Source organism: Aotus nancymaae, unplaced genomic scaffold (genome assembly GCF_030222135.1).
Source record: "Aotus nancymaae isolate 86718 unplaced genomic scaffold, 86718_ANA_hifiasm-v0.15.2.pri h1tg000016l, whole genome shotgun sequence".
NCBI classification, from domain to species: domain Eukaryota; kingdom Metazoa; phylum Chordata; class Mammalia; order Primates; family Aotidae; genus Aotus; species Aotus nancymaae.
In genome coordinates, this window is record NW_026988428.1 from 33,610,443 (window position 1) to 33,628,955 (window position 18,513).

General features: G+C 53.2%; 1 protein-coding gene across 5 annotated transcripts in view; it reads right to left on the minus strand.

Annotated features, from left to right (window-relative positions):
• Nucleotides 1–511: 511 nt before the first annotated feature.
• The window catches only part of NCKAP5L (NCK associated protein 5 like), a 45,179-nt gene continuing 27,177 nt past the window's right edge, over nt 512–18,513 (minus strand). For all 5 annotated transcript variants that reach the window (XM_012441414.2, XM_012441415.3, XM_064377049.1 and 2 more), the window contains 7 exons: nt 14,269–14,382; nt 10,626–13,255; nt 9,621–9,780; nt 9,239–9,320; nt 8,611–8,919; nt 8,391–8,533; nt 512–7,995 (listed from right to left, as the gene is read on the minus strand). In XM_012441414.2, the coding sequence (XP_012296837.2) occupies nt 7,783–7,995; nt 8,391–8,533; nt 8,611–8,919; nt 9,239–9,320; nt 9,621–9,780; nt 10,626–13,255; nt 14,269–14,382 (3,651 nt within the window). In that variant the 3' untranslated portion in view covers nt 512–7,782. The remainder of the gene's footprint in view (nt 7,996–8,390; nt 8,534–8,610; nt 8,920–9,238; nt 9,321–9,620; nt 9,781–10,625; nt 13,256–14,268; nt 14,383–18,513) is intronic.

The window sequence follows — 18,513 nt, forward strand, 5'->3', positions numbered from 1 at the left end:
CTCTAAAGAATGGAGTATGCCAGGGTTCAGGTCCCAGACTTTTCCTCTTCTCACTTCTTTGGTGATCTCATCCAGTCCTCTCGCTTTAAATAGCATCCACATGCTGATGACTTACTAATTTATGCCTCCAGCCCAGGCCTCTTTTCTAAACTCTGGACTTCTATAACCAACTGCTTACTCCACAGTTTCCCTTGGATGTTGTCCAACAGGCATCTTAAATTTAACATGGCCAACACTTAACTCCTGACCTTCCTTCCCTCCCCCACATCTGCTCTACCCAGTCTTTCCCATATCAGTAAATGGCACTTCACCCTTCTACTTGCTCCAAAACCCTTGGAGTTATCTCTGACTCTTCTTTCCTCACATCAATTACATTAGCAAATCCTGTCATCCTGACTGTCTCTGCTTGGTCTAGGTCACCAGCATCTCTCACTGGGGTTCCTGAAGAGGCCTCCTTACTGGCTCCCGCTTCCCTACCAGCCCTCCACAGTCTCTTCTCATCACTCTCCACCGTCTCTTCTCATCACTTTCCACCGCTTCCCCATTTCACTTTGAGTGACAGCCAAAGCAGTCCCAACATTGACGCAAGACCCCACATGACCTCTTCTACCAAATTGGCTAACAAGAAGTCTGATAATACTCGATGTGGAAGAAGTGGGGAGACAGTTCAACTTGTATGTTGCTCGTGGGAGTATCACTTATGAATGTCTATTAAAAAATTAAGGCCAGGAGCAGTGGCTCATGCCTTGGGAGGCCAAGGCGGATCACTTGAGCCCAGGAGTTCAAGACCAGCCTGGGCAACATACCAAAACCCTGTCTCTACAAAAAATACAAAAGTTAACTGGGTGTGGTGGTGCATGCCTGGGTCCCAGTTCCTCTAGACCAATTGAACCTGGGAGGTGGAGGTTGCAGTGAGCTGAGAAGGTGCCACTGCATTCAAGCCTGGGTGACAGAGTGAGACCCTGTCTTAAAAAACAAAGACAAAAACATAAGCATAACTCTATGACTCAGCAATTCCATTTATAGATATTTATTTATTTATTTTAGAGACAGGATCTTACTCTGCTCCTCAGCTGGAGTGCAGTGGTGGGATCATAGCTTACTGTAGCCTCAAACTTCTGGGCTCAAGTGATCCTCCTGCCTCAGCCTCTCAAGTAGCTAGGACTACAGGTGTGTGCCACCACATCTGGCTAATTTTTGTAGGTTTAGTAGAGATGGAGGGCTCACTATATTGCCTAGGCTGGTCTCAAACTTCTGGCCTCAAGCAATTCTCTCTACCTCGGCCTTCCAAAGTGCTAAAATTACAGGCATGAACTACCACACCTGGAGAATATAGGAATTTATCTTACGGATATATACAAGTGGCCCAAGACGATTATGGAATGTTCACTGCAGTGTTGTCATGACAAAACAAATAAATAAGGTCCATCTATACAATGGAGTACAATGTACAAAAACGGAGATTCATGGGCTTTGGCAAAATCTCCAAGATTATTGAGTGCTAAAGGGAAGATCAGTAACTATAGGATAATCTCGTTGTTTAATAAAAGGCAAACATAAATATGCTTGTGTATATGTGGATTTTAAAAACATCTGAAAGGGGCCAGGAACATTGGCTTATGCCTGTAACCCCAGCATTTTGGGAGGCCGAGATGGGCAGATCACATGAGGCCAGGAGTTTGAGACCAGCCTGGGCAACATGGAAAAACCCTATCTCTACTAAAAATACAAAAATTAGCCAGGCGTGGTGGTGCATGTCTGTAATCCCAGTTACTCAGGAGGCTGAGGCATCAGAATCACTTGAACCTGGGAGGCGGAGCTTGCAGTGAGCCGAGATTGCGCCACTGCACTCCAGCCTGGGAGACAGAACAGGACTGTCAAAAAAATAAAAAAAATCTGAAAGGATAACCAATTATTAACTCAGGTTGTCTGTGGAATGAAACTGAGGGCACAGTATGAAGGCGAGTTTTTCTTTTTCCTGTTCTTCTTTCTTTTTTTTTTTTTAAGTGGATCTTTATCACCAATCTTTGTCCTGTTTTTGATTAAATAATTTTTAGAGACAAAGTCTTGCTCTGTTGTCCAGGCTGAAATGTGGTGGCATGCGAATAGCTCACTACAGCCTCAAATTCCTGGGTTTATGCAATCCTCCCACCTCACCCTCCCAAGTAGGTAGGGCTACAGGCTCACACCACCATGTCCAGCTAATTTTTTATTTTTTGAGACAGGGTCTTACTCTGTCACCCAGGCTGAGTGCAGTGACATGATCATCACTCACTGCAGCCTCCATTGCCCAGGCTCAAGCAATCCTTCCACCTCAGCCTCTCAAGTAGCTGGGATTACAGGTGTGCACCACCATGCCTGGCTAAATTTTTTTTTTTTTGAGACACAGTGTTGCTCTGTTGCCCAGGCTGGAGTGCAATGGTGTGATCTTGGCTCACTGCAACCTCTGCCTTTTGGGTTCAAGCGATTCTCTCACCTCTGCCTCACAAGTAGCTGGGAATACAGGTGCCCACCACCATGCCTAGGTAATTTTTTTGTTTTTAGTAGAGACACAGTTTCACCATGTTGGCCAGGCTGGTCTCCAACTCCTGATCTCGTGATCTGCTCACCTTGGCCTCCCAAAGTGCTGGGATTACAGGCATGAGCCACGGCACCTGGCCTAATTTATTATTTCGTTGTAGAGACACAGTCTCACTGTGCAGCCCAGGCTGGTCTCAAAGTCCTGTATACAAGTGATCTTCCTCTCTTGACCTCCCAAAGTTCTGGGTTTACAGGTGAGCCACCATGCCCAGCCCCTTTTTTTCTTGTATAACATTCAATTCCTTTCAATATTAAAAAAACTTTTTTTAATCTAAAGAAAATTTTTAAATAATAAATGTGTGTTCCGAGCCAGGAGCACACACTCTGTACTCTCAGCAGAAGGCCTTTTTCAATTTTTAATTGACACATTATAATTGTTATGTATTTATGGGGTACAATGTGATATCTCCATACAAGGATACATTGTATAGTGATCAAATCAGGGTGTTTAGCACAGCCACCTCATCATGCATTTGTATATTTTTTTGTGGTGAGAATATTCAAAGCCCTCTCTTGTATTTTGTAATAATATACAATACCTTCTTGTTAACCATTGTCACCCTACTGTGCAATAGATCACCAGAACTTATTCGGCCTATCTAATTGTAACTTTGTACCCCCTGAACAACCTCTCCCCAGCCTCCTCTCCTCCACTGGCTCCACAGCCTCTGCTAACCACTGATCTACTTTGTACTTCTATAGGATCAGCTTTTTCTTCTTTTTAGATTTCTCTTACGAGTGAGATCATGCAGTATTTGTCTTTTTGTGTCTGGCTTATTTCACTATTTATTTATTTATTTATTTATTTATTTATTTCACTCTTTATTTATATTTTTTCGACTTTTGCCCAGGCTGGAATGCAGTGGCGCCATCTTGGGTCACCACAACCTCCACCTCCTGGGTTCAAGTGATTCTCCTGCCTCAGCTTCCTGAGTAGCTGGGACTATAGGCACATGCCACCATGCCCAGTTAATTTTTGTATTTTTAGTAGAGACGGGGTTTCACTATGTTGGCCAAGCTGGTCTCGAACTCTTGACCTGGTGATCCACCTGCTTCACCCTCCCAAACTCCTGGGATTACAGGCGTGAGCCACCACACCTGGCCTTATTTCACTTAACATAATGTTCAGGTTCATATATTTTGTTTCAAATGACATGGCATTCTTTTTCATTGCCGAATAGTATTCCACTGTATAGATTTTATCCATTCATCCATTGCTGGCATTTACATTGACTTCAAGTCTTGGCTATTGTGCATAATGCTGCAATAAACAAGGAAGTACAGATACCTCTATATATACCCACCAGTGGGATTGCTAGACCATATAGTAGTTCTACTTTTAATTTTTTGAGGAAACTCCACACGGTTTCCCTTAATAGAGGTACTAATTTACATTCCCACCAATGATGTGTAAGGGTTCTCTCTTCTCTACATCCTCACCAACACTTGTTTTCTTTTGTCTTTTTGATAAGAGCTATTCTAACTAGAGTGAGGTGGTATTTCATTGTGGTTTTGACTAACATTTCCCTGATAATTAAACATTCATTTTCAATTCATGGTTTTTTAAAAACCATGAACATATGCTTTTATAACTTCTATGTCTTTAATAATTAAAACATGTTGGCGGGGCTTGGTGGCTCAAGCCTGTAATCTCAGCACTTTGGGAGGCCGAAACCGGCGGATCACGAGGTCAAGAGATTAAGACTACCCTGGCCAACATGGTGAAACCCCGTCTCTACTAAAAATACAAAAAATTAGCTGGGTGTGATGGTGCATGCCTGTAGTCCCAGCTACCCGGGAGGCTGAGGCAGGAGAACTGCTTGAAACCAGAAAACAAAAGTTGCAGTGAGCCGGAATTGTGCCACTGCACTCCAGACTGGCAATAGAGGGAGACTGCATCTCAAAAAAAGAAAAAAAAGTTAAAAATTTTTTTCCCGCCAGGCGCGGTGGCTCACACCTGTAATCCCAGCACTTTGGGAGGCTGAGGCGGGTGGATCACGAGGTCAAGAGATCGAGACCATCCTGGTCAACATGGTGAAACCCCGTCTCTACCAAAAATACAAAAAATTAACTGGGCATAGTGGTGCGTGCCTGTAATCCCAGCTACTCAGGAGGCTGAGGCAGGAGAATTGCCTGAACCCAGGAGGCGGAGGTGGCGGTGAGCCGAGATCGTGCCATTGCACTCCAGCCTGGGTAACAAGAGCGAAACTCCACCTCAAAACAAAACAAAAAAAAAAAAAAAAATTTTTCCCAAGATCATAGAAATGCTCACTTGTATTTAATTCAAATTCATGTGGCCTTAAATAAGTTATTTATATGCTTGAACTAACTTACACAGGATTACAGAATGAGGGTTTATACCTAGAGTTTGCTGCAGAGAATGGTTGTTTCTCTTTTAAGACTTTTTTTGATAAACAGAACAAAACAGGTTGGATGCAGCGGCTCATACCTGTAATCCCAGCACTTTGAGAGGCCAGGATGGGATGATCTCTTGAGGTCAGGAGTTTGAGACCAGCCTGGGCAACATAGTGAGACCCCATCACTACAAAAAAAATTTCTTAAAGAAAGAAAACAAAGCACACTATTTGTAGAAAATCTAGAAGAGTGTAAAGAAGGAAATAAACCACTGGCTACCCAGAGAAAACCTGAGTTAACACTTTTGGGACATTTCCTGCAACAGGCAAAGTGCCCAGTGAAGTTGAACCTGAAGCCTTGTCAGAATCTTTTGCTCATGGCTTGATGCCATTTTTGGGGGATGGGGAAGGTGGTCTGGCAGTTTTGTCTTCCTTTGTTTGGAAAACCCAGCAGAATGGGTCTTGCACATTGGAAAGGCAAACAAACATTCACTTATTATTCTTGGAGAAATCAGTGAGTTTACCTGAATTCTGCTGGCAGATGTTGCAAACTAAGATATGAAGTGTTCTGCCCTAGTAAGGATCAAATGATCTTTCAGCCAACCCTTTCTTTGAAGTGCAAGAAACTGATTCTCCAGGAGTGCCTTTAAACTCAACTGCATGTCCTCCTCCACAGAATTATTTTAGATAAAATATTGAGTCTGTGTGGACGGCACACCACAGTTGTGTGGGCAGCAGGGTGGCTCATCTGGGCCCAGGGTCCCTTAGCAAAATGCTGGGGGATTTAGGAAGTTTCCCACCATGGAACAGTTGGTAGGCAAGGGCTGCCTCCAGGTGCCAGGTATGGCTGATGCCACCTACCCTGCCCTGGTCAGTCAGCCCACATTGCCCTGGAAACCAAGGTGACATCTTGCATTTGCAGACACCAGAGAATAGAGGCTGGCAGCTGATGGATCAGACCCTGGTGCTCAGAATGTGGATGGACCCTTCAGTCTCAGCTTGGAAGAGGTGGAGTCCTGAGTCAAACCCACCATGCCAAACTCCTTCCCCAAAGGAAATAGGAGAAATATCCTGCAGGCAAACAATTCAGTTCTAACTAGGAAATGAGGTAATCTCCCAGCTTAAGCAGAGAAGAGGGCTTGAAAAACCAAGAAATAAAAAGTAGGAAGGAGGTAGACCTCTTGGAGCCCACCTGGCAAGAAGCAAAAATTTACAGCTTGGTAATATTACGCTTAAGCCCGTAAAAGCAGATGGGATAGGGCAGTGGGACAGGAACCTGGCAGTAGAAGACAGAAGTAAGAAAATGGGATACTGGCCGGGTGCAGTGGCTCATGCCTGTAATTCCAGCACTTTGGGAGGCCAAGGTGGGTGGATCACCTGAGGTTGGGACCAGCCTGACCAACATGGAGAAACCCTGTCTCTACTAAAAATACAAATTTAGTTGGGTGTGGTGGCACATGCCTGTAATCCCAGCTACTCAAGAGGCTGAGGCAGGAGAATTGCTTGAACTTGGGAGGCGGAGGTTTGTGGTAAGCTGAGATTGTGCCATTGCACTCTAGACTGGATAAAAAGAGTGAAACTCCATCTCAAAAAAAAAAAAGAAAAAAAAAACAAAGAAAGTGGGAAAATGGGATACCAACTTTTAAACAAAACCCAGACATCTGACTTGACCCTCTCCATCTTGTTAATTTCTTCAATGATGATATTAACTAAGAGAAGGGGTAGGAAGAGGAGAATGCTGAGAAGGAAGTCTGGCTGATGGGACTAGCTCATCTGGACTAACCTTCTAATCTCCTATAGAGGAGGAAAACCAAGGCGTGCTGAACAGATGCAACTCTGCGCAGGGTCTGCGTGTCCCACCTGCCTGGGACACGTGTGGCCTGAGTGCATGTTCACAGCCATCTTCCCCAGCTCGCCCTCCAAGGAGCTGCCCAGACTCGCGCCCTGCCAGGAGAATCTCTCCAAGCCCAGGTACCCTTCTGGGCCTAAGTAGGTCCTACTCTTCTGACCCTCCGTTACCTTCTGGGATGACTCCAGCCAGCTGCCTTGGTGGGGGGACTGCATCACAAGGGTGCCTGGGGTCCCTCAACCTGGCACCCATGCAGTGTCCCCTGACCTGTCTCCCCAAATCTTCCCACACAACAAGCCGAGTCAGGGGCAGGGAGGGGCCTCCACATTTTATTAGGGATACGGCAGAAGCAGAGGCAGGAAGCAGAGCAGCTGCATTTTGAACAACAGATAAATTAACCGCAGTGCGGGGCTGGGGGCTGGGGCTGGGCCAGGCGCTTCAATATATAAAAACAACAAAAAAGACAGATGAATAGACCCCGAAGGCATGGGGCAGGGGAGGGCAGCACCATCCATACAGCAGGGAGGACCAGGGCAGAGAGAGAAGGCAACTTGTCCCCCTGACCCCCAAATTCCACCAGCACGGGGGCCTCCAGAAGGGCCTCGTGGGGGCTTCGGGGTAGGGGAGCAGCCAGGTTGGGCAGAGATGGCACGGCTGGTGGGCAGGAAGCCCAGCACCACAAGATGGCTCAGCCTGAAGTGGCAGCTGGGGGGCTGCGACACAGTGGCCTTGAACCCCCAGTCCCTTCAAGGAAGAGCCTTACTCTGGGTGAGAGAAGGAACCAAGGGTTGGGGTCTCTCCCTGAGCTGAGCACGGTCATCTCATCCACAGTAGCAGTGGGTGGTGGGGTGTGCCAGGGACCCCCTTTTCACCTTCTTATCTACCTGTCTCCTTGGTCCCTTCAGGGAGGGGCCCCCTGGCTCCAGGGGCTGGGCACGAAGAGAGCTGGTTCAGTCTGTGGTCCCCAACTCCAGCGGGGCCATGGCATGGTGCAGCCCCTCAGCCCTGACTCCCACAGGAGGAGAGGGAGTCGTAGAGCGAGTCGCTGAGAGACTCCGAGGTCTCCAGCCCTGGGGGGCCACCACTGGCCACTCTGCCTTCCTCGCCCATGTCCGAAGTGCTGGGGGTTCGGCTACCCCCGAACGCTGGGCCCTGGGGCATAGGGGATGGGCGGCTGGGCTCCTGGCTCCGCTTCCTGTCCACGGGCAGGGCCTGGGAAAGGAGGGGCAGCTCGGGAGGAAGCTCCTCTCCACCTCTCAGCCCAGCTTCACAGGCACTGAGCTCTGAGGGGCATCTGTGCACCCAGTCGGGGGCTGCTCAAGAGGGAGCCCCCCAAGGTGGGGTGTACTTCAGAGGAAGCAGGCTGGAGGTACAACTGAGAACAATCCCACAAGGTTCTGGGGAGGGACAGAAACCCTTTCCCACAAGAAGGGTGCAAGGAGGGAAGGGAGGTGGGCCGCTCACAGGGCATCCCAGGGTCCTCGTCCTGGAGGGTGTGGCACCAAGACTGTGCAAGACACAGGCCATACCTCACTGGAGAAACTGTCTCCCCACGTCACTCCCTCCTGCCTCCCAGTCCATTCTCTTTCCCCTGCTGCAATTCTCACCATGGGGGTCCTGGGCAGCCCCTCCAACTGTCGGGGTGGGCACAGGAAAGGGTCCGAGGAGATGCCGGCTGCCCTGGTATTGGGGAAGGTCCAGTTCTTGGCCAGCTGGACAGGAGGGGTGGAACCTGGGTCTTCACAGGGATCTGTCCAGGAACAAGGGGAAGGTGGATGGAGCTGCCCGGCCCCCAGGGGCATCCCACCCTCCCACCTAGACACTCACCATCAGGACAGTTCTGATGGCCCCGGTGGCCCGGAGCAGCGGGCAGCAGTGCAGGAAAGGCTGGCATGCTAGGGTGCCGCCCACTCACCAGCAGCTCCTCTATGCCTGGCACCTCCCGCTCCAGCGTGTGGGCACGGCGGGGGACTTTGGTAAGGGGTGGGGGCCGAGCTGGGGGTACCCCAGGTGGGGGCTCCAGCCGCGGCGGCTTGGTCTTAGGAAGATTCTTGCTGGGGGTCCCAATGCTACCATGGTCTGGGGGTGGGAAGGTCCCAATGCCACTGTCCAAGGTTCGAGTCAAGGAGCCACAGGCTGGGGAGGGGAGGGCACATCAAGAGTGTGAGGCTGGGCTCAGCCCCCCGCCTGCCTCCACTTCCCACCCAGCCCAGGCTCCACCCCGACTCAGGACCCCTCCTGGCCCAACAGCTCATTCCATAGCACCTGCCTGCCATCCCCACCTGCCCAGGGCTTGGGGAAGGGGTGTAGGTGAGGCAAGTACCCAAGAGGAAGGATTTGTTCCTGTGTAACTCCAGTGCCCACCTGGTGCTTGGCACCAAGATGGCACACAGAGCCTGGTACCTGCTGTGGGGCTAGGAAGTGGCAGGGGGTGGGGGCAAAGGACTCTGCTGACCTGTGAAGTGTGAGGTGGGCACTGGCTCGGCCAGGCTGTCCTCCGAGGGCATCTCTTCCCGCCTCCCTGGCTCACTGCTCAGCTGTGTGGGGTACAGGAGACCTCAGAGTCCACTCCTCTCCCCTCAACACCCCTCCCCACGCTTCTAGAGGGTGGGAATGTGGCTGTAAAAGTATGGGAGTATGAGGACGAGCCCCTGGAGTATGGATCTCAGTGCCATGCAGACTGGGAAGCCGCTCTCTCCTCCCCGGTCTCCCCTCCAAGACCATGAGAGCATCCAGCAGCTTCTAGGTCTTGGGGAAGGGGAACCCTCTAGGGGGTAAGGGACCTGGCAGGGCCAGAGAGCCAGGCCCCCTACTCAGTCCTTGCCCCGAGAACTTACCTTTCCAGGTTTCCCACAGCCCTGAAGAGGGCCCACCAGGCCATTCCGGGGCCCACAGGCTGGCCAGGAGCTCTTGGGGTCAGAAGACACTGGCTGGAAATCCCCGTACTCAGGCTTGGGCTCCCGCCAGCTTTTGGGTGGCAGCTCCTTGCCATCCACCCTATGGGCAACAGCGCAGATGTAGGTGAGAGTGGCCTGGCCTGCCCAGACATCCCAGCCTTTCACCTGCCAATGGTGCAGGGCTTAGGGAGGCACTTCCTGCCACCCACCTCTGGGGAAGGGGACATGTTGCTGGTGATTGCTCCCACTAACCCTTCTTGACACTGGCAATAGGCAAGGACCCTACGGAAACCCCCAGAGGAACAGAGGGCAGCGAAGATGGGAGAACTCCCCCAGAGCCATCCAGAGTCGAGCCTAGAGACTGCTTGATATGATTCCAGATAGACTGGCAGACCCAGTCATGTCCTGGTCCATGAATGACACACTCCACCTGCTCTAGCTAAACTTCTGAGCACACCTGCAGTCCAAACCACACACCCTATCTGGGGCCTAATTCCTGCAGACCTTCTGCCTCATCTGGCCCAGATAGAGCACCCCAAGATGGGTGGGTCCCTTCTTTAAACCACAGCTCCTGTTGTAGCAGGTGTCAAAGGGCAAGATGGGAAGGGGACTCCCCTTGTCCCTTTCCTGAGGGGGAAGAGCTTCATCAGCCCATAGTTACGCTCTAGCGTTCACCATCACATGCAGGTACCTCTGACAGGCTGCCTCATCTGGTATGGAGACCAACCAGGAAAATGTGGACTGTTAACGCTTCTCAAATGAGAAGCCAGCGACGAGGCCAAGTCCCTGACCCCCCAGCTGCTTTGGTGGCCTTCTATCCCTTTTGACCTCTGGGAAGCCCCAGCTCCCAGGAAAGGCAGGCCCAGCTCCAGGCTCAGGTGTGCCCATGAAGGGAAAAGTGCCTCATGCCCACCAAGCACCTGTTGGCTGATCCCAGGCCCTCACCTGTTGAGCAGTTGCTGCATGAAGGTGTCTGCGCCCTGGTACATGCCGGTCAGCTGGCCCTGCACCTGCCCCAGCCCCGTGCTGGGCCCTGAGCCTGGGCCCCCAGGCCGTGGCCGGGCCCTGCTGCTTAGGTAGGCCTTCTCCTCTTCCAGTGCCCGACGCAGGTCTTCCGCCTTGGCCATCAGCTTGGAGATGTTGAGGCTCTCAGCCTCCAGCTTCCGAGCTTCCATCTTGACTTCCCTCCGGAGTGGAGAGCCCCCGCCAGACCCCTCCTTGCTCTTGGTGGCCTCTGTGCGGCGGTTCAGTGCTGGGAGCTTGCTCTTTTTAAGGCCAAACCAGCTGGCGATGCTGCTGGTGTTGCGGTGCTTGACCTCAGTGCCGGGGGCCCGCTCCTGGCCCTGGAGCCGCAGCACATTCTCCTCGATGCCCTTCATCACCTTCTCCTCAATGGCTGAGTGTGGGGCCAGCCCATCGGGGCCCTGGCCTGGGTCAGTGGGACCAGGTACTGTGGGTGTGGGCTGGGCTGTGGTACCACCACAGTCTGCCCAGGGAGGGCCCTTCCCTTTGTCAGGCTTGGGGGACTCCTTGGTGATGGGGGGAGCCCCAGGTCGAGGCACCACCTTGGTGGGTGACTTGGAAGGGAGTTTGGTGGGGCTGCTGTGAGGGCTCTTATTGGGCTTGCCCAGGCTTGGGGCTGAGGTTGGCACTTTGGCAGGGGTACGGGGTACCTGGGGGCACAGGGCCCCTGCCAGCCGGCTCTTGGCCAGCTCCACTTTGGTGAGGCAGCTCCTTGGTGAGACAGGCTCCAGGTCCACCCGGGCCCCCATGGAGTGGGAGGAGTAGACTCGGACCCCAGGATCCCCCATGAGTCCAGGTTCCTGCTGCTTCAGGCTGTTGGCGCCCGAAGCCACTGCCCCCCGTATGCTCCCCTTAGTTTCTAGTTGCTCTGGGGGCCTGTGGATGGGGGGCACCATGTCTCCAGCACTCTCCCCTGACCTCCCTGGTCCCCGGGCCTTTTCAGTGCCAGGTCTGGCTGGCACCCCATTCTTCTCTGGGCCCAGAGCCCCCTCGGGTCCCGTCTTCAGCTTCCCCAGGGCTGCCAGTCTGTCCCGCAGAGGTGTGCTGCCGGGATCCCCAGGTTGCCGTCCTGACCCCTGGCTGAGCTTCTTGGATGGGTTGCCTGGGGTCCTGCGGCCAGGATGGGGAGACTCCAAGCCTGCCTTGTCCAAACTCTTCTCCTGGGGGCTCCCATAGGGGTACGATTCTGGGAGGCAAGGGCTGGGGGGGACTCCAGGGCTTCTGAGGATTTTGGGGGCTTGTGGCACCTCCAGAGTTAGCTGTGGGTAGGTGGGCACCTGCAGTGGGGATGGAGGTGGCTCTGGGGAAGGCCCCCTAAAGGTGCTCCGAGAAAGGTCCAGGATGTTCTCATAGCAGGGAGACACCACTGGGCCTGGGGACAGCGTGGTAGACAAGGCTGACTGCGAGGGTCTGAGCTGTGCAGAGTCTGGGGTTGTGGAGCAGGGTGAAGGGCTGGTGGGCAAGCCCTGCGCCCCCTCTGGGGACAGCTCTCCTCCACCCAGACCCCTTCGGGCCAGCAGTGGGGAGGGGCTGCCATCTGAGCCACTGTTCCGACAGGGGATGCGTGAGTTCCGGGGGAGCTGGGGACTAAGCTGCGGGCCGCCTGGGCTGGGAATCTTCTCCGAGGCTGGAGGCAACTTTAGAAACTTGAGACCCCTGGCTGGAGAGGGCAGAAGGGGTTCCTGGGCTTCCCCAGGAGAAGGGGGGCCAATTTGGAGCTTGCTTTTCACCTGAGATGAGGAATGGGGGTGGCCAGGCCGAGAGCCCAGTGGGGCATCCCCAGCACCCATGAACATACTAAGAAAGGGGAGGGGCCCCTGGCCCTCTGAGGTAGCACCAAAGCCTGGCCTGTGGGCCTCTGGGGTACCCCCACCCCAAGCTGACTTAGGGAGGCCTTTGGACTTGGACAGCTGTGGGGGCCCCTGGTCTGGGGAAGATGGCTGCCCGGGACCTGGGCGGTCCCCATTGAGTGGGCCTGCAGCCCCAGCCAGGAAGGCCTGTAGGTAAGACTCTGTGTCCTCAAGGAGCTGGCCCAGATTCAGCTGTCTGCGGGCTAGGGCACCGAGCAGGGTGTCGGGGCTGGGTGCCTCATTGGGGTCACCTGCTTCATCAGAAGAGGAGGAGGAGCTGCTGCCTGGGGCACAGTTTTGGCCAGAGCTGGTGCCCTGGGCCTGGGGAGGTCCCCTGCTAGGACCCCAGGGCCGCCCAGTACCCTCTTCCCCTCCCGGGCCCCCCAAGAGGTGCTCCCAGTGCAGCAGGCCTCCCAGGCTGCCAGGGCCTAGCAGCAGGCAGGGCGCCCAGGGCGAGGGTTCGGGCTGAGGGGGGCCACACAGCTCGCCGTTGATGGGCTCTGGGGAGCCAGGACCCTGGCCTGGAGGCCGCCAGGGGGTGGCAGGTGAGCACAGAAGCAAGGGGTCAGTCTCTTCCAGGGCTCTCAGCACCTCCAGAATCTGGGCCTTCTTCCGAAGAAATGGGGATAGGGCATCCAGCACTGGGGGTGGGGTGGCTGGGGGGCCTGGGCCTCCTGGCCTCAGCTGCTGCTCCCAACATACCTTTGGGGAGAGATGATGGCATGAGGAGGGGACCACGTGCAGCTGGGATCCAGTTCCAGGCCCAGGCTCTGGGCTGGCATAATAGGGTATACCAGGAACAGAGCTGGCCCGGTTGTGTCTGTGTCCCCAAAAGGAATTCACAGCAACTGGGATATGATGGTTCTGCTTCCTCAAGGGTTGCTGAGCCCTGGTTACCCCAATTCTTCTTCTTGGCACACGTGGGGTTGGGCAGGTACCCTACATCCTCTTCTTGGTTGTCCCCGCCCCTACTCCCCACAGCCATTTGGATCAGCAGGGCTGACCACCTACAACTCCGGTCTCTGTGTTTGTCCCAGGGGAGGGAGGTCTGTCCATTTCTTAGGCCCAGAAAGAACACGGACTCCAGAAGGGAGTGCAATGTGCCCCAGTCCTAAGTCAGTCACTTATAGCCTGGGCCTCCTCAGGGAAGACAGCTGACTCCGCTGACCTAATCCCCAGCAGGAAGGGGTTGGAGGTGACTCCATGCAAACCCTTCCTTGCTGTCCCCCAGCCCTTTTTGGGGGTAGCATAGTGTGGTATAGTGGTCAGCCCATAGGCTCTGGAGTCAGCCTGTATAGGCCCAAGTTCCAGTTCTACCTATCGATAGGGCCTTCAGCAAGTTATCTGAGCTCTAAGCTGCTTCATTGTATCATCTGTAAAATGAGATGATTATTATGTTAACCTCACTATAGAAGATGAATGAGATCCAAGGTGTTCTACACAGTGCCTGGCATGCAGTAAGAGCTCAGCAAGTGTTAACCATGCCTCTTAATGCATTACTAATGCATTTGCTCACAGGGCCAGTGGCTGGGGGTGGGGCTCTGCTTTTCTTGGCATTTGGCTGACAGTGGAAGGCCCACACTTCCAGCCTGGATAAGCATCTGAGCACTGGGAAACAGCCCTTCCCCTGGGACTCGTTAGGAAACAGCAGTGGAGTACTGACTGAGGAGCCTGTAGCCAGTGGGGCCACAGACCACGGTGCCTAGTCCTCCTACCTCTCTCTGCCCAGCACAGTGGCCCACAGGCAGCGGGGCGGCCAGTTCCTCAGTGGAGCTCAGGGAGGGGGAGGCTGGTGGCTCTGATGGCGGCTGGAGTGGGGTGAGTGGGATCTGCAGAGGGAGAGGCAGAGTTAGCGCAGTAGCTGTCTGTCCCAGGTCCCTACTCCCTCGCAAAGCCAGGCCTTCCCCTCTGTGTCCTCTCCTTCACGGAGGACTCCCGGCCCCAGATGCAGCTCTGGCTGCTGCCCCACCCATTGGTAAGAGAAGCCTCAGGAGACCACAGCACAGGCAGATCCGAAGACGGTGCAAGCCAGGGGTCACAGTGTGAGACTGGTCAGAGAGCTCTGGAGAAACATGAATATCCTGGGCCCGGAGGGCCATGGCAGGTCTCACTCAGGGTGCCTCTCTCAGCTTCAAGCCTGTTTCACTTGTCTGTGGGGCTTCCTCTCCTCTCACAAAGAGGGTTACCACAAAGGTCTCTTCCTGTTCTGAACACCTGGGATCCGAGGATCACAGGGACAGCTGAGATAAATAGTCTTAGATGGTCTTAGAAAAGAGATGGCAGGGGCTGGGAGCAGTGGCTCATGCCTGTAATCCCAGCACTTTGGGAGGCCAAAGCAGGCAGATGACCTGAGGTCAGGAGTTCGAGACCAGCCTGGCCAACATGGTGAAGCCCTGTCTCTACTAAAAGTACAAAAATCGGCTGGGCGCAGTGGCTCACGCCTGTAATCCCAGCACTTCGGGAGGCCAAGGTGGGTGGATCATGAGGTCAGGAGTTCAGGACCAGCCTGGCCAAGATGGTGAAACATCTCTACTAAAAACAGAAAAATTAGCTGGGCGTGGTGGTGGGTGCCTGTAATCCCAGCTACTTAGGAGGCTGAGGCAGAGAACTGCTTGAACCTGGGAGGTAGAGGTTGCAGTGAGCCAAAATTGTGCCACTGCACTCCAGCCTAGGCGACTGAGCAAAAGTCTATCTCTAAATAAATAAATAAATAAATAGTACAAAAATTGTCGGTCGGGCACGGTGGTTCACACCTGTAATCCCAGCACTTTGGGAGGCCGAGGCAGGCAGATCACTAGGTCAGGAGATTGAGACCATCCTGGCCAACATGGTGGTGAAACCCTGTCTCTACTGAAAAAAATACAAAAAATTAGGTGGGTGTGGTGGCACTCACCTGTAGTCCCAGCTACTCTGGAGGCTGAGGCAGGGGAATTGCTTGAACCTGGGAGGCAGAGATTGCAGTGAGTCGAGATCACGCCACTGCACTCAAGCCTGGCAACAGAGCAAGATTCCATCTCAAAAAAAAAAAATTAGCAGGGTGTGGTGGCGGGCGCCTGTAATCCCAGCTACTCAGGAGGCTGAGGCAGAATTGTTTGAACCCAGGAGGTGGAGGTTGCAGTGAGCCAAGATTGTGCCACTGCACTCCAGCCTGGGCAACAATAATGAGACTTCATCTCAAAAAAAAAAAGAAAAAAAGAAAAAAAAGAAAGGAAAAGAGATAGCAGGGAATCTACTCTGGGACTGAAAAGGCAGGATTTAATCATGGGCACTTCTCTCTCAGTCCCTGAGAATTCGATTTCCTTCTCCCGGGCATCTTGTGGCTAGATATGAGTCAGCTTTAACTCCTCCCTCTCTCTCACTCTTCACAGCCTTTAAACCCTGTCTCTGCAGCGCCCCTCAGCCCCACTCCACCCACCTAGGGCCAGCTGCAGCAGCGCCTCCAGCCCAGCTCTTCCTGCCTCTGGCCTGCACTGCTCTGCCACTTGATCAGTCTCCTTGACCTGGTTTGGTGGTCTTTCAATCTCCTGTGCACAAGACAGCCTAAAGCAACTTTTCTTCCTTTTTTTTTTCTTTTTGAGACAGAGTCTTGCTCTGTCGATAGGCGCCAGGCTGGAGTGCAGTGGCGCAGTCTCGGCTCATTGCAACCTCCGCCTCCCGCGTTCAAGCAATTCACCTGCTTCAGCCTCCCGAGTAGCTGGGACTACAGGCGTGCGCCACCACGCCCAGCTAATTTTTTTGTATTTTTAGTAGAGACGGGGTTTCACTGTGTTGGCCAGGATGGTCTCGATCTCTTGACCTCGTGATCCGCCCGTCTTGGCCTCCCAAAGTGCTGGGATTACAGGCGTGAGCCACCGTGCCTGGCCCTTTTTTTTTTAAAAAAAGACTATAAACTCTAACAACACGATAAGATATTTTTTCTTTTTTTCAGACAGGTTTTGCTCTGTCACTCAGGCTGGAATGCAGTGGCATGACTGTAGCTCACTGCAGCCTTGATTCCCTGGGCTCAAGCAATCCTCCTGCCTCAGCCTCCTGAGTAGCTAGAACTACAGGCAAGTGTCACCACACCTGGCTAATTAAAAAAACATTTTTTGTGTGTGTACAGACAGTGTCTTGCTATGTTGCCTAGGCTGGTCTTAAACTCCTGGGCTCAAGTGATTCTCCCTCTTCGGCCTTCCCAAATGTTGAGATTATAGGCGTGAGCTACTGTGCCTGGCCTTGTTTTCTTTACTAAAGCATTTTTGTGCTCAAAAGCCTCCTATGTCTGCCCATTGTCAGCGGAAACAAGTGTGCACTCCTCTGCAGGCATCTGGGCCCGGCTGGCCAGCTCTTCCCATGCCACCGTCTCCAGTTTGCTCTCTCCCTCACCGTCCCTTCGCACGTCCTTTGCTCCAGTCAAGCTGAACAGCTTGCTGCTCTCTGGGCCTCCCTGCTCTTGGATCTTTGCTCATGCTCTTCTTTCCACAGGGAATCCCTCCTCCCCAGGCCCCACTCCATTCTTAAAATCTCCCATCCATCCATTAAGTCCCAGTTCCAATGTCATTTTTGTCCTTCTCTGATGGCCTCTCACCACCATCTCCTGGGTTCTCTGATGGCACTGTCACACTCTGCCTTGTGGCATGGCGTCTATACCTCCCTGAGCTCCCAACAGTCCCAGGCTCCCGGGGTCCTGTTGGCCTGCAGAGGCCTTGGCCCTTCGATGGGGCCTCATGATGCAGTCCAATTCCATACGTGTTGGCAAAGGCACTGCTCACAGTAAGAGCTTAATTGGCATTTGTGCAAAGGCGCTTTCACCCTAGCAAAGCACAAGCTGGGAATCACATCATAAACAGCTGCCACTGGCTATCTACTGTGGGCCAAGTGCGACATATCATCTCATTGAATCCTCACATCAACTGCAATATGGGTATTTTTATCCCCATCCGTAAAAAACAAAACTGTAGTCTGTAAAGCTAAGTAATTTACCCCAGGTCACACAGCTAAGATGTAGCTAAGTTAGGGATCCAACCCAAGTTTATCCGAGGCCAAGCTTTGTGCTCTTTCCGTTATGTCATGTTACTTCTGGGGAAGATAAATCTATTGGCCCGAACCCCCAGAGGTTCCAGAATTCATTTAGGTAAAAAGTAAATGATTTAAGGACACCCGACCCCTCTGTTATCAGCAGTCACTGAGAAGAGTGTGCTGGGGTGGGCTGAGCTGGAGTGGTTGGGCCTCTGGGGATTCCAGGGTGAACCCTGCCGCAGGGACAGATGTAGGGCAAGGAGAACTGCAGAGTCACTGCTGCGGACTCTGACTCAGCTCTGTGCCAACCTGGTGAGGCTGGGTGGCCAGAGTGGCCATGGTGACAAGGGGCTTCCTCTGCAAGGGCCAGGCTTCCAGTGAGTGGAGGGGCTGCCTCCACTCAGGGACTGGGGACCAAGAGTTGCCTAGTTTGCATCAGACAGATACACACACCCCCCTGCCCCCCACACACACAGAAAAGTGCTTTTCTTCTTGTCAAAGTGAGGGGAAGGGGCTGGCCGACCTCAGAAACAACCTGCTGCTCACCCCAGGCATCTGGAGCTACCCCTGATCCTCCCACCCCCATGTCTCACCCCATCCTTGGGTGTTCCTCATAGAGTAACCTCAAGTGACACCTTAACTCAGCCCAGGAGTCACTCCCAGTAGCCTCCTGCTTCTCCTGGGGAAGGCAGGTGTCAGGGCTCCCAGCAGAGACTGTGAACAGTTATCAGAACCGAAATGTCTTTCTTGACACCACGCCCTGGGCTGCCTTACACCCAGCCCCACCCCTGCGCCCGGCCAACAAAAGGCTGTGTCAGTGGCCAAAGTGGCCTCTTGGAAACTTGAAATAATTGCATCTGCAGACTCCACCCATCTCCCCACACCCAGCAGGAGCAAGTGCAAAGCTCCATCAACAAGAAGGGGTGCTCTGTGGGGAGCACTGAAAGGAGGGGACCGCCAAA